The 24,369-nt window shown below is 44.7% G+C and overlaps 1 protein-coding gene across 3 annotated transcripts in view; it reads right to left on the reverse strand.

Annotated features, from left to right (window-relative positions):
* Positions 1-20,408, reverse strand: part of ank3b (ankyrin 3b) — a 372,799-nt gene extending 352,391 nt beyond the window's left edge. For 2 of the 3 annotated variants that reach the window (XM_059653157.1, XM_059653156.1), the window contains exon 1: positions 19,995-20,407. In XM_059653157.1, the coding sequence (XP_059509140.1) occupies positions 19,995-20,105 (111 nt within the window). In that variant the 5' untranslated portion in view covers positions 20,106-20,407. Of the gene's footprint in view, positions 1-19,994 lie in introns of all 3 variants that reach the window. The other variant, XM_059653155.1, reaches the window with a different exon arrangement.
* Between the last annotated feature and the right edge of the window lie 3,961 nt (positions 20,409-24,369).

A 24,369-nucleotide genomic window follows, 5' to 3' on the forward strand; every position in this document is an offset into this window, starting at 1 on the left:
TTCAGTGATGGTAGGGTCATGGACTACCAAGGGATAATGGTTTGCTTGCCTTGTTGGAGATAGTCATTGTGTGGCACTATTGTAACTTGCTGCTGATCATTCTAAGCTTGGACAATGACCAGGTCTTGCTGCATTTGAATATGGACTGCTTCAGTGTCTGAGGAGTCATGAATGGTGCAATCATCAGTGAGCGTCCCCACTTCTGGCCATACAATGGAGGGAAAGTCATTGGTGAAGCAGCTGAAGATGGTTGGACTGCAGACTTTACTTCGAGGAACTGAGGGGCTCTTAGAGTGCAGTGGTAGTGTCCTTACCTTTAAGCCAGTAGGTCCGGTTTCAAGGCCCTCCTGCTGCGAGGTATATCATATCACTACTCAACAGCATGAATAGAAAACTATCTACTTTGAGGAGATGCTGAGTGACTAAGCTGATTGACCATTCCCGCCACCCCCTAACAACCATAACCACCTTGCGTGCGGATTGTCTCTGATTAACAGAGTTTTCTGCCCAATTCTCTTCGAGTCCAGATTTGCTGTGGGTCCCTGATACTACACTCGCCTTCCAGAAGTGAGTTCCAGACCTCTCCCGTCCTCTCCGCAAAAATCTTTTCCTCACTTCTCTATTGGTTATTCTACCAAGCTATTTCCATCCATGTCCCCAGTCACTGATCCCTCCTTTAGGATAAGTGGGCCCTACCCATGCACTTTATTCAAGGCCCTTACAACCTTGAACCAATCAATCCAGTCTTCCCTCAGATTCCTCTATGCCAAGGAAAACATGGCCAGCTTATCCGATCTTCCAGCATTGCTGTAATGTTCCCATCTTGACAACATCCCCATAAAATTTCCTGTGTACCCTGACAAGTAAACATAGAACATAGAACAGTACAGGCCCTTCTGCCCACCGTGTTGTGCCAAACTTTTACCCGAATCCTAAGGTCTATCTGACCTCCACCCCTACCTTATACTATCATCCATTACAACCTTTTGTACAACAAAATTACAACCTTTCTATGCTGAGGTGACCAGAACCACACACAGTATTGAAACAGTGGCTTGACACATGTTTTATACAATTCCAGCATTTCCTCCTGGTCTTAAATTCAACGCCATGGGCTGATGCCTTAACCAGCTCGCTGACCTGTCCTTCCACTCTCTGGAATCTGCGCACATCACCTCAAGGTCCTTCAACCCCTCTACACATCTCAATATGCTTCCATTTATTGCGTGTAGGGTCAGTTAGCTGAGTTGTCTCGCTGGACGGCTTGTAATACAGAGATGTCAACAGCAAGAGTTCACTTCCTGGACTGGGTGAAATCACCATGAAGGTCTAACTCTCACCTTTCGCCTAAAAGGTATTGTGACCTTCAGGTTAAGCTCATCACCAAATCGCCTCTCTCTAACAAGAACGCATTCTGTGGTCTTCTGAAACCATTACATTTTCCACTGTATTGACTGGTGTATTCCTTCGCCTTGTTTGACCTCCTCCAATGCACACACTGTGGGCTGAAGTCCATTCCAGCAGTGGGCACCGTTCCCAAGGACTGGAGAGTTAGCTGACCGTGTTGAGCTGTAAACTCAGAATCAGCAGCGTGATAGCCATAAATGTATTTGTAGATTCTCGGCAATACAGAAAGGCTCCAACTCCAACTTTTCAACTGCTGGCCAGGACCACAACCTCCAGATAAAGTCCAGGCCTCAGACTGACTTTTAAATAATAGGCCGCAGCCATTTTACATAAATCTGTATTCTGATTAGAAATAATCTTGCATTCATTGTACTCAGTGGAAAAAATCAAATTTTATTTCTGCCCTGAACATTGTCAAGCAGACCCAGGTAACATTCTGGGAACTCAGGGTCGAATCCCACCATGACAGATGGTGGAATATGAATCCAATAAACATCTGGAATTGAGAGTCTAACGGTGAACATGAATCCATTGCCGATTGTCAGGAAAAACTCATGTGTTTCGGTAATGTCCTTTAGGGAAGGAGTCTGCCATCCTTACCTGGTTGAGCCTACATGTGACTCCAGACCCACAGCAATTGGTTGATTCTGAACTGCCCTCTGGGCAATTAGGGACGGGCAACAAATGCTGCCTAGCCAGCAAAGCCCACATCCCACCAATTAATTTTTAAAAAATATAAATACTATTCACCGAGTGTTTCAGAAAGCTAGTCAGAAAGAGCAAAATTAGCTCTTTCCTCATTCTAATTTGAGTCAATTGAATGTCAGCTTTTTGGGCAAACGCAAATGCTCTAATTACAAGCAGATGATTTAGAAAAAATATAAAATACTCCAATGCTTGTTATTAGGTACAGAGGGAGGAGAAAGAAAAAAATGGAGGAAATGTACACTGAGAGAAAGATGGAGAGACAGAGAAAGAAAACGGTGGCATTCACATGAGCTTTAGAAACTCGTCACAAAACAGTGGATCCAAAATTTAGAATCAGAGTTTCTAAAGTGCGGAAAGAGGCCATTCAGCCTCTCAAGTCTACACCGATCCTCTAAACAGCATCTCACCCAGACCCCTGCATTAATCCCCATTAATCTACCTAACCTATATATCCCTGGACACCGAGGGGCATCATGGCAAAAAATATCTCCAGCTCAATCCTTCGGTGGTTAGAGGAGACAGTGTGAGGCAGACCCTGATGCCCGAAGCTTGAGTGAAATGGTGCAGCATTCCCCAAAAATTTTGGGGGGAAAACAAAGGACTAAATCTCACCCCCTTCTCAGCTTTACAGCTAAATTTTGTCCATCACCTGCTAGAACAAAACATGATCAATTTCTAACCAGCAAACAGATTAGTTTCATGCATGACTGTCCGAGACAGTTTGACAGCCAAGGAAACGGGATGGATTCTTCATCATTTGTGCAAGAAACCCACACAACCTTCTGCTGTCAGATTTGGACCCTCTCCTTCCCGATGGCTGAGTCTGTCCAAACCGCTCCTTCACCATTGGAATTCTGACACCCTATTTCACTACCTAGGACTGTGAGGACCCTTATTTAGTTATCTATGTCAGACCAACATCACACCATCTGCCAAAGACCAGAACCTCTAACTCAGCACGATCAAACTCCAGGATGATCGCTCCCTACCCTGAGTGAGCTAAGGTCGAGGACAATAACTCCTTAAGCTCGCCCTGTCCTCAGTACTGGGGAGCTACTCCAGCTGGGAAACACTTGCTGTCCATGATATAGAAAAGGAGCTGTCAAAGGCTCATTGGTAGCATTCTTTACCGCAGAGTCACAATACATTCAGGTCCTACTTCAAAAACTTGAGGATATAATGTAGACACAGACATCAGTCGCAATACTGAGGAGAACAAAAATGAAGTTGCTGGAAAAGCTCAGCAGGTCTGGCAGCATCAGTGGAGGAGAAAAAAGAGTTAACGTTTTAGGTCCAGTGATCCTTCCTCAGAACTGAGGAATAAGCAATACTGAGGGGATACTGGCCTGCTGTCCTTCCCTTGGGGTGTTAACATGGGACACACTGGCTTGCTTTGGTGAATGGAAAAGGTCCCATAGTCAAGGGCTGGGAGGTCCTCCAAGTGTCTCTGCCAATGTTCTTCAATCACCATCTAACTGGTCACTAATGGTGTTGGAAGCACAAACAGAGGTTGCTGGAAAAGCTCAGGGGGTCTGGCAGCATCTGTGAAGAGAAATCAGTTAACGTTTCGGGTCCGGTGATCCTTCCTCAGCACCAGACCCAAAACGTTAATGCAAATTTCTCTTCATAGATGCTGCCAGACCTGCTGAGCCTCTCCAGCAACCTCTGTTCTTGTCTCCGATTTAAGGCAGTTGCAGATCTTTCAGGTTTTTAGCAATTGTGTTGATTCTGAGTGGCATAATGGTGGGTGCAAATAGCAGTCAAAAAGGACCAGATGCTATTCCTTAGGTGAGCTGCAAAATACTTGGTCAGACTCCGAGAGCATGCCTTGGCCCCATGGGGCTGTCTTTCTTTTAACCTTCCATCACCAGGGGCTGACTGCCCCTTTAGCGACCTCAGTGAGAGAGTGCCCCAAGCTCTGACTGTGTTGCACATGTATGAAATCATCCAGCCTTACACCTGTCCACCCATACAGAATCCCAAATCTCAACCAATAAACAACACACGTTGACTGAGGAGAGGCTTTCCTTCTCCAAAACAAAGCTTCCTCAGTAAGTTTTATTTGCAGCCTATTATTGTAAACTCCAGAAACCTGGAATGTATACAGACATGTCAGTGCATTGTTAGCAGTTCCAGATCTCAGGCTGTTTTCATCTGCATGTACCAGGGTCACTGTAATAAACACAAGGAGGAGGGATATCCAATCGTAGAGGAGTGTTCAGGATAGCGTTAACTTGCTACTTTTTTTTCCACTAAATTACTATTGTTTGCATCTTGCTTTTGCCATTATTTTGCATGATTATCTTGGTTCTCAGTTAACTAGGAATAACATTCACCAAAGGAATGAAGTTTGACAAATTTGCTTTGTGCGAGGTCTGCGTTGTATCGAATAGCTTTCCTACGTTCTGCTATCCGCGCCAGCATTCACCTGACTGGTCTGTTATGTGCTCATTTTCCTCAGAGACTGAAGTTTCCAGTTAAGCAGTGTGCTGGGATTACAAACAGAAAGTGCTGAAGAAACTCAGTAGCTGTAGGGAGAGAAACAGAGTTAAGGTGTCAGGCCTGGTATGACTCTTCTTCAGACAGCCCTGGCATGTTAACCCTATTTACTTCCTCACAGCAGCCACCTGGCCTGCTGAATATATTACTACTTTTTGTTCTTATTGCAAAGCTTCAGCACGCGTGGTATTTTGAGTTTCTTTTAGAGAACTTTGCATTTGTTTGTGTCGACAGGGAATGTGAGTGTCCTCAGCACACTTGGCACAAGCCCTTTTACAGAGAGGTTATCCTTGCTGATCGATATCTGTTTTACAAAGAAATATCGCTGCCAGCACACCTTGTGCAGAGTCAGAGTAGCACAGTGCAGAGTCAGAGTAGCACAGTGCATCCCAGCACTTTCCAACTGAAACCCCATTTGACCATAAGACACAGGAGCAGAAATTAGGCCATTTGGCCCATCCAGTCTGCTCTACCATTCAATCATGGCTGATAAGTTCCTCAACCCCATTCTCACACCTCTCTGCAACCTTTGATCCCCTTGACATTCAAGAACCTGTCTATACATCTCTGTTTTAAATGCACTCAATGACGTAAGCCTCTACAGCCTTCTGGGGCAATGAGTTCCACAGATTGACCTACATCAGGTGATTTTCCAGTCCTCTGGGAACCTCCCCCGCACCCGCCCCCACCGCCCCACCATCAACTCCAGTGACTTCTGAAAGATCGCCACTAACACCTTCACTACCTCTTCAACTATCTGCTTTACAACTCAGGGGTGTAGTCCATCTGGTCCTGGAAAGTTATCCACCTTCAGGCCATTCAGTTTTTCTAGCACCTTCTCCTTATTGATGGCCATCATACTCAGCTCTGCACCCCCTCCCCGACCACAGTGAAGGCTGACATAAAGTGCTTGTTCAGTTCCTCTGCCATTTCGTTGATCTCCATTGCCATCTCTCCAGTGACATTTTCCAGCAGCCCAATATCCAATTTTACCTCTCTTTTGCCCCTTGTATATCTGAAGAAACTCTTTCAATCTTCTTTCATATTACTGGCTCGCTTACCACCATATTTAATCTTCTCCCTTATTTCTTTTTTAGTTGTTGTCTGTTTGGTCTTTGTCAGCTTCCCAATCTCCTGGTTTCCCACTGCCCTTCGCCAAATTGTACGCTTTCTCTTCTGCTTTGACACTGTCCTTGACTTCCTTAGTCAGCCATGGTTGTCTCATCAGCCCTGTACCATGCTTCTTTTCCCTAGGGATGAATTTTTGCTGCATCTCCTGAATTACTCCCAGAAATTCCTGCCATTGCGGTTCCACTATATTTCCGGCTGGGCTCCTCTTCCAGTCAATTCTGGCCAGCTCCTTCCTCTGTAATCGCCTTTATTCAGTTGTAATAGTGTTACCTCTGATTCCAGCCTCTCCTCCTCAAATTGCAGAGTAACTTCATTCATATTTTGATCACTGCGTCCTAAGGGTTCCTTCATCTTAAGCTCCCTTATCAAGTCAGCCTCATTGCACAACACTAAGTCCAATATTGCCTGTTCTCTAGCAGGCTCCACCACAAGATGCTCCAAAAAGCATGTAGAAATGTAGACATTTTGCAAATTCCTTTGATTGCAATCACTACCCAACCTGATTTTCCCAGTCCACCTGCATATTGAAATTCCCCATGACCACTGTAACTTTGCCTTTCTTACATGCCTTCTCCATCTCCTGGTGTATCTTGTTGACCCACATCCTGAGTACTGTTTGAAGGCCAGTACTCTACTCCCAGTTTGGTTTTTTTTCCTCTTCACGGTTCCTCAATTCTACCCACACAGATTCTACATCATCTGACTCTACGTCATTTCTTGCTTTTGATTTAATTTCATTTTTTAATAATAAGACAACCTCACACCTTTCTGCCCACCTGTCTGTCTTTTCGATAGGAAGTATATTCTTGGATATTTGGCTCCCAATCCCGATCCCCGTGCAGCCATGTTTCCGTGATGCCTACCACACCATATCTGCCAATTTCAATCTGTGGCACAAGCTCATTTACATTATTTCGAACACTGTGTACATTCAGATACAACACTTTCAGTTCTGTATTAGCTGTCCCTCTTCTCACGGTCATCCCTTTATCCGGTGAGCTTCAAGTTAGATTCCTGACCCTTTCCAAACACACTGTCCTATTTTGTGTTTTGAAGACTTTCATAACCTCTCCTGAGTTCTCCGTTCTTTTCATTTCTTTGTCGTACTTTTCCAAGTGGAGGTATTAAAATCATTGTGACCCCAAAGTGGAAACTGAGACGAATGGGTATCTGTGACACAATGTCCCTTCACTGAACAGTCAAAGAGTCTTTACCTTAACTCCTACAGGAACATTACTCAGGTCTCAGCCGGGAGACCTCTCCCACAGAGTTTCCAAGTGGTTTGCACACTATTCTGTAATCTTCAATGCCACTTCCAACAAGACTTCTGTCATCAGTAATGGTCAATTTAGGACCACACAACAATGACACAGAATGAGTACCATTAGATAATCTAATTACAAAATGGAAGAAGCCATCGACACAACCAATAGCTCCAGTCAACATCCATTCACCTTGGTGTGTGAAGGAGCTTAAATCTTTTACAATCGAGATCCGCTTGAAGACAGGGAGGCTTCACCGTGAGGAAATGTGATGTTCTAGTACTGAGTACGTGCACAAAGGTCACAAAATTAGAAATTGCTGGAAGAAAACTCCGTAGGTCTGTCACAGCATCTGTGGAGAGAGAAAGCAGAGCAAACGGTTTCGGGTCCAGTGAGCTTTCTTCAGAATTAGACCTGAAATGTTAACCCTGCTTTCTATTCACAGATGCTGCCAGATTTGCTGAGCGTTTCCAGCAATTTCCATTTTTGTTGCCAATTTACATCATTCGCAGTTCTTTTGTTTTTTTTGTTTAAAGGAATGTGGATACTAAACACTGATCCTTCAGGAGAATGTCCTGAGGAGATAGGTGACTGACATTGTTTATTGAAAACTCAAATGTTAGAATTAGGTTAGAATTAGAAATGGCTTTATTGTCACATGTGCTCAACTGAGTTCGGTGAGAAATTTATAAGTTGCCACTTACGGCACTATCTTAAGGACCAAGGAACCGAAGTACAGGTTCTTAAGCACAAATTCTCAGGGAAACAAATAATTAGACAAATAAGAAGTTCCAAATAACATTCCTTCCACACTGGGCCTTGATTCCAGACAGCACAGGGCTTTACCTCAATGCTCTCGAGTTGCACCCAGTACGAGAATTATGTTCAACCCCATAACTGTCAGTGGGTTTGAAAAACCCACTCCAAAGGGGAACGTGACTTCTCCCCAGGCATCAGTAAAGACCAGGGAACTGAGCTACACAAGGAGCAGGACATCGCCATAACTAGTAAAGGGTGGACACGGGGTCTCAGTTGTAGCTTCCTGGGACAGGATAAAGCGTGACGCAGCAGTGGGGAGGAAGACATGTTCGGGATAAAGTGATGAAACCAAGACACAGCAGAATCGATCACTCCTTGGGGGCAGGAGCACTGCCAACCATCCTCAGAGGGGGTTTTCACAGACAACACTTGCTACTAAAAGAAAGTCCCTCAAGATCACAACTCAAAGCCAGAATGGGCTTTTATTACAGTGTTTGGAGTTTCAAACAAGTCATTTCACGAGGCTTTAATGTTACAGCCAGAAATATCGTCAGTGCGAGAGTACCTCCATGTAGTCAGAATGAAAGAAAAAACAGAACTTGCATTTCTGGTCAGCTCTTCCTGACCCAGGGATTCCTCAAAGCACTTTCCAACCAAAGCAGGACTTCTGCAGTGAAATTTTCCATTTGATTTCGTTTGTCATTGTTGCATGTACCTAGGTACAGTGAAAAGGTTTGTTTTGCGCGCCATCTGGGTAGATCATACCATACAAACTGCATCAGGGTAACAGAACAGAGCAAAGAATACAATGTTAGAGCTGTAGAGAACAGCAAGATCAGCATGAAATTCAAAATTCAAGGGGCCCATTCAGAAGTCTAGTAACAGCAGGGAATGAGCTGCTCTTGAATCTGTTTGATACATTGTATAAGCTTTTGTCTCTTCTGAAATGTAGGAATCGTGTCAGCCAATTGTGTGTGTCACCAACTTGCACAAAGAATAATATGAACATGTCCAGCTTATTTATTTCTGGTGATAATGGTTGTGGAATAAATACTGGCCAGGAACTATGAGAAAATTTTGCATATTAAGGGATCTGTTGCACTTGCTGTCCTCAATTTGTTTTATTGCTGTTAAATGCAACGTAACAGCTTATGTAACCACACCTGTATCTTATAACAGATGCTGAGCAGTGTGTAACATATAATGATACTTTAGCATTTATTTGAGTATGTGGCAGCTTAATGCTGAAGATGTATTCCTCCTAATACATTGCAAATCCTGACAAAGTAATTAACATCCCCAAACTTCACTTCCAGGTCCTCATCTCTGTAAAATTTCAAAACAATTCAATCACAAATTGTGTACTTGAGGATCGGAAGGAACAACAACTTGCATTTGTGTAGTGCCTTTTATGTTGTGAATGATCCCATGGCACTGGTCACCTCAGCACAAAAAGGCTGTAATTTTGTTGTACCAAAGGTTGTAATGGATGGTAGTATAAGGTAGGGGCGGAGGTTGGATAAACCTTAGGACTAGGGTAAAAGTTTGACACAACATCGTGGGCCGAAGGGCCCGTACCGTTCTATGTTCTATGCTCTACCTCACAGCAGTGGAAAAAGAACTTTTACACTGACACACTGGGATGCGTAATAGGGTGACAGAGACATGACCAGGCTAGATTGAAAGAATGTGTAAGCAATACAGGGCGGCACGGTGGCTCAGTGGCTCAGTGGTTAGCACTGCAGCCTCACAGCGCCAGGGACCCGGGTTCAATTCCAGCCTCGGGCAACTGTCTGTGTGGAGTTTGCGCATTCTCCCCATGTCTGCGTGGGTTTCCACCGGGTGCTCCGGTTTCCTCCCACAGTCCAAAGATGTGCAGGCTAGGTGGATCAGCCATGCTAAATTGCCCGTAGTGTTCAGGGGTGTGTGGGTTATAGGGTGAGGGAATGGGTCTGGGTGGGGCGCTTCAAAAGGGTGGTGTGGACTTGTTGGGCCAAAGGGCCTGTTTCCACGCTGTAGGGAATCTTAAAAAAAATGATGTGAAAATTGAAGTAATGGCGGACTGGGTGTGAATGGGGGTCACCTAAAACAAAGGGTGACTAGAACTTGGCGAGCATTAAAAAACCGGGCAGCAGCATGTCAGAAGAACAAAAGGCTTCCTTCTGCTGCTGCTTTTAGTAATGAACGCCGAATGTCACATGGAAGGCCAACAGTGGCTGAAAACACAGACTTTTTATCAGGAAATGCTCGTTTTTTTGTTTCACGGTTAGTCATGATCAGAGATTGCTAGGTTTGAAGAAAACATGAATTTTCTGGTTTTTCAGATCAGGCTTTGTGGCTAGTTCAAAAGACTGTGTCTCCATCCAGTGATGGACTAAAATAATCCAATGACCAAATAAAAAGCAAACGGCATGTTAGGTTAGATGAACAGTGGAGATTTGACTGTATTGTGATTTTATTTTACCCACTTTGAAAACAATTATGTTGTCAAGATTAGATACCTTCAAGGAGTTAACTTTTGAGACGCTTAGCCTCACGTCAACACAAGAAGCGGGATCTCAAATTGTGAGGGGTCACATTGTAAAATATAACATTATTTCTTTTAAAAATATAAATAATTCTTAGTTCACACCAGACTTTTGATTCATAAACCAGCAACATTTTACTGCTGAAGGAGAGAATAAGAGTCACTCCTGTTATATCTAATTAAATGTCTATTAATTGAGGGGTTGAGGGTAATGTTAAGGTCTAAAGGAGCAGCAGCTACTATTTATAATATCTGCATACCGCTCAGCAAAAACGTTTACCGTGGGACTTACCTCCTCCAAGTCAAGATATGATGGACTGTAAAAGATCTTTCATATGTTCATATAAATTTTCTCCATTTTAAACGGGGGTGATGACCTCGTTAAAATGAATGCCTTGATAACTGTGCTCAGTATCTGTATCACACAAGACATTTTTTAAGGTCAGAAATTGAATTTTTTAAGAACTGAAAACTGCTATGAAGCCTTAACAGGCAAGTACCTTTTCCAAAAGATAGTTCAAAGGCCAGAAATTCTTGTGAGTAGCTCAAGTGTCAGGCATGGACCATCATCAACAAGAGATAAACTAATAATTTAGCCTTGACATTCAATATCATTCCCATCACTGAATTCCCCCACCATAACAGCCTGGGAATTAATAACGACCAGAAACTGAACTGAGCCAGCCACAGTGGCTACAAGAGGAGGTCAGAAGCTAATAATTTTGTAACAAGTAACTCACCTCCTGACTTCCACAAAGCCTGTCTACAAGGCACAAATCAGGAGTGTGATGGAATCCTCTCCACTTGCCTGGATGAGTGCAGCTCCAACAACACTCAAGAAACTTGGCACAGTCAAGGATGAAGCAGCCCACCTGTTTGGAACCCACACACCACCTTCAACATTCACGCCCTTCACCACAAACATGCAGCAGCAGCAGTATGGAACCACTTACAAGATGCATGGGAGAAACTCACCAAGGCTTCACCTTCCAAACCACAACCTCCACCATTTCGAAGGACAAGGGCAATGGATACGTGGATACACACCACATTCTGCAAGTGACCCTCCAAGCCGCTCTCCATCTCTACTTGGAAATATACTTTCATTACTTCAAATGGTACTGGGTCAAAATCCTGGAATTCCCTCCCTCGTAGTACTCTGGTTGTCCATGCAGCTCAAAGAAAGCAGCTGTTCAAGATGACAACTCACCATCACTTTCTTAAAGACAATTAAGAATAAAGAATAAAAGCTGGTCCATCAGCAATACCCACAACCCACGAACAACTGGGGAAACAAAAATAAAGGCAGATGGATTACCTCCATATCAATTTCTTCTCCTTACAGGATGATGCCCAAATGTGTGTTGGACTCATTTAAGTCATTGTCTCTGTAATGCAGTTAGAAACCAGGTCAAGCCTCACCCATAGGGTGGAATCCTATGGTGGTGACATGGGTTTTGGCCACTAGCTGCAGACCTAGCAGGAACCCTGCTCCTTGAAGAAGGTCTTCTGCAACTTATGCCAGTTGGGCACTAAGTCTCATCCCACGAACAAGGCCAGAGAGGGAGTGAGGGACACACAGAGAAAGAGAGAGAGAGAGAGAGAGAAAGAGAGAGAGACGGGGGGAGAGAGAGAGAGAGAGAGAGAGAGCGCGGGGGGGAGAGAGAGGGGGAGAGAGAGGGGGTGGGAGGGAGAGTGGGGGGTGGGAGGGAGAGACAGAGGGAGATGGAGGGAGAGAGATGGAGGGAGGGAGATGGAGGGAGGGGGAGGGGGAGGTGGGAGGGAGGGGGAGGGAGGGAGGGAGAGAGAGAGAGAGAGAGAGAGAGAGAGAGACAGAGACACACAGAGAGAGTGAGAGAAAGTGCGAGAGGGAGAGCGAGGGAGGGAGAGGGAGACAGAGGGGGGCAGGGAGAGAAAGAGAGAGAGACAGACAGACAGACAGAGAGAGAGAGACAGAGAGAAAAAAAAGACCTTGCCTACACTCAGCAACACCAACATGGAGCCAGTGGCCACTGCTGGTACTACAGCCATTCTCAGTCTTGGTTCAAGCAAGAACCTAGACATTGGTAAGTGATGCTGAGGTTGGGGTTCCCAAGGGAACACGGGACCAGTTGCAGGTGTAAGTTCTGGGGGGGTGCTCACCCCTGGATACCGAGTGAGACTGAACAAGGGATTCCTGGAAGATCCTATCCCAGGGTATGATCATCATGCCCTGCCCTACTCAGAACAAGCTCCCCCACCCCGAGCCATGGCAGAGAAAAAGCCATTAATTAGACATGTGCTGCCCTAAATGCCTGCTGAGTGGGATGGCCCTCCCACCACAGGTTTTTAATTGGGGCAGGGTGGGGGGGTGGAAGCTGGTGAACCTCCCATTTGTCACAACACCACCCTCAAACTCACCTTCAGATAGGCACTAGAGTCCCCTCATAGACTTATAACTCCTCTCCAGGAACCCTCACTTCATTTATTCAGCTTTAGAGGAGGCTTCTCAATATTGTGAATAAAATCAAATGCATTCCCTATTTATTTTGTCGGCCATGTTTAAAACAACTTCAATATGTTTGTCACCACAGATTCTGTTGCCCCAATATTGAAAGTCCTCCCACAACCTATGTTAAATTCATCACAGAATCACTCAGAGGCTTCGTCTGCTCCAGATCTTAAACCCATTGGACTAAAGTTTCCAGATAATACAAAACACTTAGGTTAAAAAACACAACTACATTCCCACTTTGCAATTAATGAGCATTATTCTTTTATTTCACAGAAGAAAGAAATCAGTTGGAACTTCATTCATTTGAGTGGCTGTTTTGTTTAAAATGGACGATTCAAATTGCTGGGGTCAACTGATCTATTTTGTGAGTATATAGTTGTACTTAAAGGCACATTACAGCAATCTGCATTTGTACAGCACTGTTACAGTCATCAAATTCAGTTCTGGGCACCTTATTTAAGGAAGGATGTTAAAGCTCTAGAGAGCATGCAAAGGAGATTTACCAGAATGACGCCAGGAAAACAGGACTTTAGAGACAAGGCAAGATTAGAGAAATTTTTTGGATCAGAGAAGATTAAGAGGTGACCTTATCTAGGTGTTCAAAATTTACAACAATTTTGACAGGGTTTCCACCAGTTAGTACGTCAGCAACCAGGGGTCACAATATTAAGATTGTCAGCAAGAGATCTAGGAGTGAAACGAGGAGAAATGTCTTTACTCAGAATTGTTCGGACTTGGAATGTGCTGCGGGGGAAGAGGGCTGGAAGTGGATTCCGTAGGAGGTTTCAAAAGAGATACATTTGGAAGCAATGAAGTTATAGGGCTATGGAGTTAGGGCTAGGGAATGAGACTAGCTGGGTAACTCTTTCGGGAGCTGGTACAGACACGATGGGTCCAATAGACTCCTGATGTGATGATGAGACGAGATGGTTCAGATGAGGTGATGGAGAGTTACAGATTAGCTAGGAAGGATTTAAAGAGAGAGTTAAGAAGAACAAGGAGGGGACATGAGCAGACATTGCCAGGTAGAATAAAGGAGAACCCTAAAGCTTTCGATAGGTATGAGAGGAATAAGAGGATGACTAGGGTAGGAATAGGGCCAGTCAAAGACAGAAGTGGGAAGTTGTGTGTGGACCCTGTGGAGATTGGAGAGGTGCTAAATGATTATTTCTCATCTGTTTTCACTGAAGAACAGGAGAATATTGTAGAGGGGATGGCTGAGTTACGGGCTACTAGAATTGAAAGGATTAAGGTTGGTAAGGAGGTGTTATCAATTCTAGAAGGTGTGAAGGTAGATAAATCCCCTGGGCCAGATTGGATTTTCCGAGGATTGTCTGGGAAGCTAGGGAGGAGGTGGCGGAGCCTTTGGCCTTGATCTTTGAGTCCTCATTGTCTACAGGTTTAGTACCAGAGGACGGGAGGATAGCAAATGTTGTGCCCTTGTTCAAGTAGGGCAGTAGGGAAGACCCAGGTAATTATAGACCTATGAGCCTTACATCTATTGTAGGAAAAATTTTGGAAAGGACTATAAGAGATAGGATTTATAATCATCTAGCAAGCAACAATTTGATTGGAGATAGTCAGCATGGATTCGTCAAGGGCAGGTCGTGTCTCACAAACCTCACTGAGTTTTTTGAGAAGGTGACCAAGCATGTGGATGGGGCTAGGGCAGTTGACGTGGTGTACATGGACTTCAGTAAAGCCTTTGATAAGTTCCACATGGGAGGCTGTTGGAGAAAATACAGAGGCACGGGATTGAGGGAGATTTAGCAGTTTGGATTAGAAACTGGCTTTCTGTAAGAAGGCAACGAGTGGTGGTTGATGGAAAATATTCAGCCTGGAGTCCGGTTACTTGTGGTGTGCCTCAAGGATCTGTTTTGGGACCACTGCTGTTTGTCATTTTTATAAATGACTTGGACGCAGGCATAGGTGGATGGGTTAGTGAGTTTGCAGATGACACTAAAGTCGGAGGAGTGGTGGACATTGTGGAAGAGTGTTGCAGGTTGCAGGGAGACTTGGATAAACTGCAGAATTGGGCTGAAAGGTGGCAAATGGAGTTCAATGCGGATAAATGTGAGGTGATTCACTTTGGGAAGAATAATAGGAAGGCAGAATTCCGGGTCAATGGAAAGATTCTTGGTAGTGTAGATGTGCAGAGGGATCTTGGTGCCCATGTACATAGATTCCTGAAAGTTGCCACCCAGGTTGATAGTGCTGTTAAAAAGGCTTACGATGTGTTAGGTTTTATTGGTAGAGGGATTGAGTTCTGGAGCCGTGATGTGATGCTGCAACTGTACAAAGCGCCAGTGCAGCCTCATTTGGAATATTGCATGCAGTTCTGGTCACCCCATTACAGGAAGGATGTGGAAGCTTTGGAAAAGGTGCAGAGGAGATTTACCAGGATGTTGCCTGGTCTGGAGCGCAGGCCCTACGAAGAAAGGCTGAGGGACTTGGGTCTGTTCTCATTGAGAGAAGAAGGCTAAGAGGGGATTTAATAGAGACAGACAAGATGATCAGAGGATTAGATAGATTAGACAGTGAGAGTCATTTTCCAAGGATGAGGTCGGAGAGGGAGGTCAGAGAGAAGAGAAGAGGCAGAGGGGTTTAGGCAGGCAATTCCAGAGTTTAAGGCCCTGTCAGCTCAAGGCCTAACCTTATTAGGCTGGGAATGGACCTCTCAAATTTCAGATCAAATGCTGATCTTGCTTTTTGTGCATCTTTTCTGCAGCTGTAATTTTACATTCCTCGCTCTGTTCTATCACTTATGCTATTTGTGTGGTGTGATCTACAAGCAAAACAAAACTTTTCACTGTACCTAGGTACATGTGACAAATAATAAATCAAATCAAAAATAAACGGAATGAGTCAAATAGGGGAGAAGCCTGAACTCAAGAACATAGTTTTCAGGTGGTTGCTAGGCTACAGACGGTTATGGAAAGATGGAGAGAGGCGCTATGGAGAAAACTGTACATCTTAAGTGTGAATTTTAATTGCGTGCATTCTAGGACTAGTGACCGATATATGGGATGTCAATCTCAGTCAAGGGAGGGGGGGGCAATGTAGAAGGTGAAGCCTTGGGGCAAGTGAATAGTTTCAAGTTTCTGGAGTCAGTGGTGGCAAGTGATGGAAGTGCAGAAATAGAAATGCATCAATGGACTGGTTGTTGTTGGAATAACTGGAAGAAGTGGAGCGCTGTGTGACAGAAAAGGTGTTGAGTTGAAAGGAAGATTCAACAAGGTGGTCGTGAGATTGGCTTTATTATCATTAATTTAATCAACCTATTCAGGCACACATCCCAGGCAAGTGGGACTGGAATCTGGACCTTCAGGCTCAGAGGCAGGAACACTACCACACAGTGACATAAGAACCCTAGAGCTACGGACTGCAGAAACTTGGATACCAATGAGATGCGGAAGCTGACTGAGATGGATGTGCAGTGTAACGGGAAAAGGACAGCACCAGAAACCAGTGAAGTTCTGTGGAAGTAGCAAGAAAGTGTTTGAGAAGAGATCACAACAGCAAAAGAGAGAACGGGCTGGGGAATGTGGTGAAGGGATAGATAGAGGGGAGTCTGCCAGGGAACAGGAGAAGAGGAAGGCCCAAGAACAGACAAAACAGCAGAACATGGCAGCGAGAGTCATTGGTGCCTCAGCTTGGAAGAGAAGTGGGTGACTGACAGCAGGGATAAGGAAGGGCGATTTCCCAGATGGATGGTGATTCCAAATAAAAGGGTAGAAGATGAGGAGAGGAGAGGAGAGGGAGACTGGGAGCCAATAGCTGTTAGTGACTAGGTGGTTGGTGGGAGAACCAGATGGTGAGACTTCATAAGCAGACAGCCAGGGTTTGGAGGGTGCGAAGCAGGACATCAGCAGGAGACCATCAGAATGACCAAGGTTAATGCAGCGGCCTCACAGCGTCAGGGACCCAGGTTAGATTCCACTCTTGGGTGACTGTCTGTGTGGTGTTTGCACGTTCTCTCCATTTCAGGGTGGGTTTCCTCCAGGTGCTCTGGTTTCCTCCTGTATTCCAAAGATCTGCAGGGTAGGTGGATGGGCCATGGGAAACGCGGGGTTATGGGGAATGGGGTGGTGCAGGGTTGGGTCTGGGTGGGATGCTCCTATGGGGGGGGGGGCAATGCAGACTTGATGGGCCGAATGGCCTCCTTCTGCAATGTAAGGATTCTATGATTCTATTTTATTGTATGATTCCAAATCTGGAGCTAACAAAGACAGTAGATATTGGTGATGAGATATTAGGAACTGCAGATGCTGGAGAATCTGAGATAACAAGGTGTAGAGACTGGATGAACACAGCAGGCCAAGCATCATCAGTGGAGCAGGAAGGCTGACGGTTTGGGCCTAGACCCTCCTTCAGAAATTTCTGAATTTCAGATTTCTGAAGAAGGGTCTAGGCCCAAAATGTTAGCCTTCCTGCTCCTCTGATGCTGCGTGGCCTGTTGTGTACATCCAGCTCTACACCTTGCTATCTCAGATATGGGTGATGTTTTGAATGTTCAGCTCCAATGCCACCCTGTATCCCTAATTAACATTTATATTGACCAATTTCCATTTGATCGCCACTAATTTAGCCGAATAAAGTGCGGAGTTGACAAAATCTCAAGTATTTCTCCTTTCCTATCATCTTTGCATGGTTTCAGAACCCAAACATTCCCATGGTTGTCTCTTTAAAATCCACACCTATAGTGCATTTCTTGTTTGTAAATCCTAATGAGATCACAGAAGTTTGATGGTACAATTCTGAACACACTAAAGCCAGTGTCAAATTATACCTTTATCTGTCTCAAATTTCTCTTTCTGGAGCCAGTGACATTCCCAGTGGGTGGAGGGAGACACAGCCCTGCTCCAGATCCTCAACTCTAATCCCACAATGAAAGGAGATACGTGACAGTCTATATTGAGGAGACCGCAATCCATAACCCCCTCCGAGTGGGGCAGGAAAACATTTATTAAACCAAACGCCCAAAATACAAACCCACCGTCCTGGTCCATCACTGTCAGACAGTAATCTGCTGCAATCGAAAGCATCAGATAATTTTCTTACAACTTTCCATTTTTTTGCCTGTGAGCCTGCTGACTTTATACACATTTGCTCATGCAGAATAAAGGACAGTCATCATATAGCTGTATTTCAGTGCGGCTTGCACATTAGTTCTTGACCAGAGCAAATCTTTGCCAATGCAATGGATGATATATGATGTACAACCTGGGGAACTTGGCAATGCAGCTACAGCAATGGGAAGGTGCAGGAGATCATAGGTGCTAGATTACAAGGGAAGATCGGGGGACACTATGGAAATAGAATGTGCAACGTACTGGCCAAGACAATAAAGGGGCCAGTTTATAAAGATTGTGTAAAAGCAGGGAGATGTTCAATAGGGGCAGATAGGCACCAGAATGAAGGACTTCTATAATTGTGTTACATGAGTACTGGAAATATGCCAAGAACAAGTAAGTACTCCAACAGCTCCCTTTAAGGAAATGCTCCTTTAACAACTAGTTACAGTACCATTTTTATTCGGGCTGATTTGCCAAAAAAAATTCCGTGGTCTGCTCAGCACATACAGCGACAGCATCTCATGTGCAAACATAAAGAATACAAGCCTATAGGCCCTGCCTCCAGCTCTGCATCAAATCCCTTCCAAATCAACCAGTGGCCAACTGGACACATTACCACCTCCCAAAGCCAAAAATAAGGACCAGTTCCGTTTTCGCAGTCCAAAAGTCCACGACTACATGAAATGCAGCGATGAATACTGCAAACCAATCTCATTTACATCCACTCACTACAGCACGGTAGTCAAAAGTAAAAAAAAAATTAGAACACAGGGAGCAGCCATGACCTCTAACTAGCAGGACTGAAGATGCTGCACAACATTCCTGACCCTACATTTCCACCGCCACAGTGGAACAGAATGCTGGCGCACACACGGGGCATTGTAAGTCGTGCATAACTTACATTTAGACGAAAATTTACGCTGAGATCTAAAATACCTCTGTCATTTGGAATTTGGTTTGAAATGGCCACTGATGTAGCAACATCCCTACTCACTGCTCAGGAGGCAAAAAGGAGTGTTACTTCCATGTGAGACTGTTATTGAGGTCAACAAAGCCAGATGAGAGGGAGGAGAAGGCACACTCTGCAGATATCATTTGTGGTGCTTCCATGTCATTCCACGACGGGTGAACTGCAGCTCATGTGCAAACCATCATTATTTCCTGTGAAGGACAGGAGACAAAGCAATGCAGTGGAGAGGTCCAGCCCAGGTTGCCTCCCTGCTGGATTAAATCACGACATGGACTACACCTAATCCAGTCAATACAAGTGAGATAAATGGGATCCAGTTTTCAAAAATCAGATTGCAATTTCCACCTAAAATAATATCATTACACCGAACTATTTCGGGGAGGGGGGGTGGGTGTGTAAAGGAGTGGATGATCACAGAATTCCAATAATCAGAAACAAACAGTATTCAAATATAACCATCAAATGATAAAGCACCAAAATTCAATGCACAGCAGGAGATATCAGCGGGAGTGCATGGGTTAAGGTCACATAGAACACAATATGTCTATTGCTAATTATCTCCCCAAAATAGAAGCAGCCTTGTACTGGCTTAATAATGAGAGCAATAAACTAAATGGTCACATCTATTCAGTAGGTATTGTTGTGTGCTCTTTCGATTGTTTTTATTTAAGAGTCACTGCTCCTTGTGTGTGTCAGACATAATTTAATTGTATAATATCCTCAAAACATGCATCACAATTGCATTCCCAAGCACCTACACATTCGGGGTGTCCCACAGTATGAACAGAAGCCAATTTTGAGAAACCTGGAGCAGGCATATGTTGAAAAGCAAAACATATATTGCAGCACCAAATGGTTCCTGTACCAGGGAAATTAAAATCCACCCTGATGCAGGCTCCCTCTTTCCTGAAGCAGCACATCCCGCACCGACACTGCAGTCCACAGTGAGGAATTTAACACAGAGAAATTCTCTGCAAACAAAGCACTGGAAACTCCAGCAAATGGAAGAAATCAACTGCAATTTATTTACGCAGCAAGCCACATTCTGAAGTGCAGAGGGTCCCTCTGCACTGACTTGACAATGGGTTTTTTAAAAATTACACGCTCAGTGCATTGGAATCAGAACAATGGAACGTGCTGATGGACAAATTTGTCAAGGTACCTTTCTCTTTCGATCCCGCGAACGTTTCCGGTGTTTTTTGACCACTTTTTCATCCTCGGTCGCAGCTTCCAATTCCCGGTTTTTCTTGATGTGGGATGCAGCATGAGCCATCCTGGGTACTGGTAATAGCTGGCCAAATGTGACAGCTTAGGGTAGGTACAATTCCCTGGCAAATCTCACAAAACCAGTCTTCAGTGTTTTTTTTGTCTTTCTCTTTCTTCCTCTCTGTGCTTGTAGTCACCGATGGAGAATTAAAACCACACAAGGCAATGCTCACCAGACAAATGCAGGGGCTTGGGAGACATTGTGCATTGACTGACTTTATCTACCTCTGCACATCTTGCAGGAGGAAGCCTTTAAACAGTGCGGCCATTCTGATGCATTTATGTAGTGAAGAAGTCAGCTGGGATAGTGAAGGCAGTATCGTGGATAGACTGTATCTCCTGCTTACCAACTGGAAGTGCCTAAGTGACATCAATGAAAGGGGGAGGCAAGGGGAGATCCTAACAGGAGTAACAGCTACATCAGGAGAGATACAAACGGACGATGCACTAAAACAGAGCAACAGTCAAGTGTCCACATATTATTAACTCCTCGCGACTCACATAAGCATTTTATTGCTGACTTAAACAGGCAGGCAAAGGTGCACCGGGTTACGGCACAAACCTGTGATGCAGTGGAACGGGTCTTTCTACACTGCTGATGCAGACAGAAGCCACGGTGAAATGACTTTTACATTTCCATTCCAACACCACCACACCTCCCCCTCGACCCCCACCCCAACACAGGCCAAACGGTGCATTGTTCAGCAAATGGGGGGGGGCAACCCAGGGACCTACATTCTCCCCAGATCTGACAGGTCCCACCAATCTTGTCATTCGCACATGTTGCTCATGTGAACTGAGTAGGAAAGCTTTCTCTCTGGGACTATTCATTACTGCGTCCTGCCTAAATGTGTAATCACACAGGCTCACATCGCAATTGCTACAGTCCTACGTTCCCTAGAGCTACTCTGACAAGGCAAAGAGCAAAAAGAAACTAAACAAAAACACCCTTGTTTCTCTAAAATGACACCATCTGCTTTAAGGTCCTTTCTTTTGGAGCCAAAAATTATATGATGGTATTTTTGTTGCCACCTGTGTCCCAGGTTGCTGCTGACTGCAGGTTTTGAATATTCATGATAGGTGGGAGAGAGAGAAAAATACAGCAGACTGCACAGATCCTGGACATAGTAATAACTGTGGCCAGAAAATGGAGTTCTCTCCTTGCAATATAAAAGGTAGACAGCACAGCAGACAGGAGCAAGGGAGCGGGGGTATCTGTTCCATCTGCCTCCACTCCGAGAGAGTGGGACAGCTGTGGGTATTTGTACTGCAAGGCTTTACACACGGTACGATTCTTGAGGGCTATAAAAGGCAAAATCAACTCTAAATAGCTGCTGTCAAAGGATAAACAGTAAAGCTTCTATTGTTGCCCAACAAAAGAGTCTTTTAAAATGGTCATTGCGTTACATTTGCAGGGTTTTGTTGAGAGAGGCTGTTGCTGAAGCCTGGGATTCTTCACTTGGTTTTGGAGTGCAGGCTTTGCTTAATGGAAGGAAGGGTGTTTCTCCCCATTTTGCCTGCATCAGCAAACCTAAGACGAGACCATTCTACAGTGCCACTAACGACATGAGCAAGATGTACGCTGTCGGCTGCAGGTAGGATTAAGCAAAGCAAGATGTTCGCAAAGTCACTAATATTTGGCAATTTGATGGAAATATCAAACACCTCCATTTGTACATCGCCATGTCGTGAGACAGGCTGCGTCACGCCCCTTCTCATCATTTGGAATAATCATACTGACAGGCCATTAATGGTTAAAACCCGGTTCATTCCTTGAAATGAAGATGATGATTAAAAGCCAAATCAGTGAGAGTGACGGAAATGTGATTCTTTATTCCATTTTCGCTATGCAAGTGGCACATTACATGGCAGCCAGCACTGATCTCTGCAGATATATCACTGACCTGTGTAGAGAAATGGGCACATGTGCCAGCAATGGAACCATGCCAGAGCAGTTTGTGCAGCTAAAGCTCCGCTTTGTCCTGTTTACAGTTGAATTAGATGAAGAACACCGTCCAGGAGTTGCAATCAGAAAACTAAATCACTCATTAACTTACAATATCAATGATACATTAACCTGACAATGGCTGGAGTGTTTTGCGATTTTAGCTGTTATGCTGAATACTGAATGAATTGTATTTGAGAGAGTGAAGCAGAACAGGCAAGTAAGAGAGGTGTGAGCGTGAGTGAGTGACAGAGAGGTTGAGTGTGTGCAAGGCATCACAAGTGTGAGAGGGCACGAGTTTGAGTCTGAGTGAGTGAGTGTATTTGTGCATAAGTGAATGTGAGAGTGTTTGAGCGTGAGAGTGTGTGTCTGTGGGAGAGTGAGAACAGCAGACAGGGAGTACCAGGGAGAATCAGCGAGCATGAGAGAGCGCGAGTGAAAGCGAGTGCGAGAGGCAGCACATGTAAGAGTGTACCAGCCTGAGTTTTGCCCTGATGGACTGTCAGTGTTGTGGCAAAGATACCTGAAGAAATCGAGCATCCCAAGTCCCAAACCTTTGCCAGCATTTTGCATTATCATTGGGGCAGATCACAAAAGTGTTTCCTGGGAGGTAACTGGTCATTTAAATGATCACATGAGGCTTTGTAGTTCATGATGCCTGAAACACAGACTGTGGAGATTAGACAAGGTAAGAGCGGCTCTGTTCTGAGAGCACTTCATTTGGATAGCCCGGGTATCCATGTGGCAAACTGAGGTAGCTCAGTGGCTATGGTTCAAGGAGACCCTGAGGTGAAAGTCAGGATCTACATTCCCCTCGATTTTTCCGACACCAGAAGTAAAGGTAAAAGCTCCGAGTGGCTGCACAGCTTAGAGGGAACACTGGTCAGGATCTTCTGGGGGTGGGAATGTGGGACTTCTAACTGTGAAAGTTGGGCGTAAAAAGAAACAGCACTAATCCCTTGCAACTGTCCCATTTATTCACAGCTGTCAATAAACTATCAAAGTCACAACAGGAATCAAGACCAGTCAGCAAGTAACAACAAATGTCAACATATTTTTATGAATGAGTACTTTTCTCCACAGAGTGTAGTCATGATGCACAACTTAAATTGAAATATATTTTTTCATTGATGTGCCCAGATACATGTGGATACTCCATTAGATAGCATGGTAGATGCAGGGGGAAATGAGTGGTGGTTGTAAATAGACAGCAAGTTGGAATAGGGTGCAGGAGGACTGATGGCAAATGGGTGGAAAGCGTTAGGTTACATGAGTTGGCATGAATTTGTTAAAACTTCATTCACAGGAAGAGGGCGTCACTGGCTAGGCAGCATTTATTGCCCATCCCTAATTGCCCAGAGGGCAGTTAAGAGTTAGCCACACTGCTGTGGAGTCACATGTAGGTCAGACTAGGTAAGGATGGCAGTTTCCTTCCCTAAAGGTCACTAGCGGACCAGATGGGTTTTTCCCAACAATTGACAGTACGCAATGTGGTGGAAGCAGCTTCAAATCGAGGTATTCAAGATGCCATTGGATGTTTTTCGGATAGTAATGGTAAGCAACTACACTCAATGGAGAAAAGCACTCTTATTCATAAAACCACATTGACATTTGATGTCACTTGCTGACTGGTCTTGGTAAATGGTAAGACGGGATATGGGGAAAAGGCAGGAGACTGGCTCTGGGTATTAGAATTGGCGCAGACATGATGGGCCGAACGGCCTCCTCCTACAACATTACAATTCTGAGATTCTGAGAGAGTTTTGACTTCTCCCTCATCACAATCAGCTAAGTCTACACAGGCCTGCTCAGTCATTCCAAGCTGTAGACAGCACCGGAAACTCTTTTGTTTGTATTTTTTTAAAAAAAGGTTCCACAATCTGTGATTTTACCGACTCCATACCAGGCAGCCATGCTTTAAGCGATCCATGAGCTTCAGCTCTCGACCCACTTCTCAGCCCACTTTCCAGAAGCTTCTAAAAAGCTACTTCTAAGGCTAAGCTATTGATCATCTCCCCAAGTGCCCCTTCAATGGCTCCCCGTTGAAAACGTCTGTTTCTAACGAATAGTGCATTTGCCAATTTTTATTATCTTAAACACACCTTTTGTTGTTGTGACCAACTCCCTTGAAGACTGATTCAGAAATGGCTTCTCCCACTGTGACCCCCAACTCTAACATGGCAGCTGCCAGGCTGCTCTCTGGTAACTATCTTAGCTCCCATCCACAGAGCTGGACGGGCTGAAATTTGGATGTACGTTCTGGATCCACACGCACAACAAAGTCGAAGCCGACCAAAAAAGGGTGTATTTCCCCGAGACGCTGAGC

Source organism: Stegostoma tigrinum, chromosome 20 (assembly GCF_030684315.1).
Source record: "Stegostoma tigrinum isolate sSteTig4 chromosome 20, sSteTig4.hap1, whole genome shotgun sequence".
Taxonomy (NCBI): Eukaryota; Metazoa; Chordata; class Chondrichthyes; order Orectolobiformes; family Stegostomatidae; genus Stegostoma; species Stegostoma tigrinum.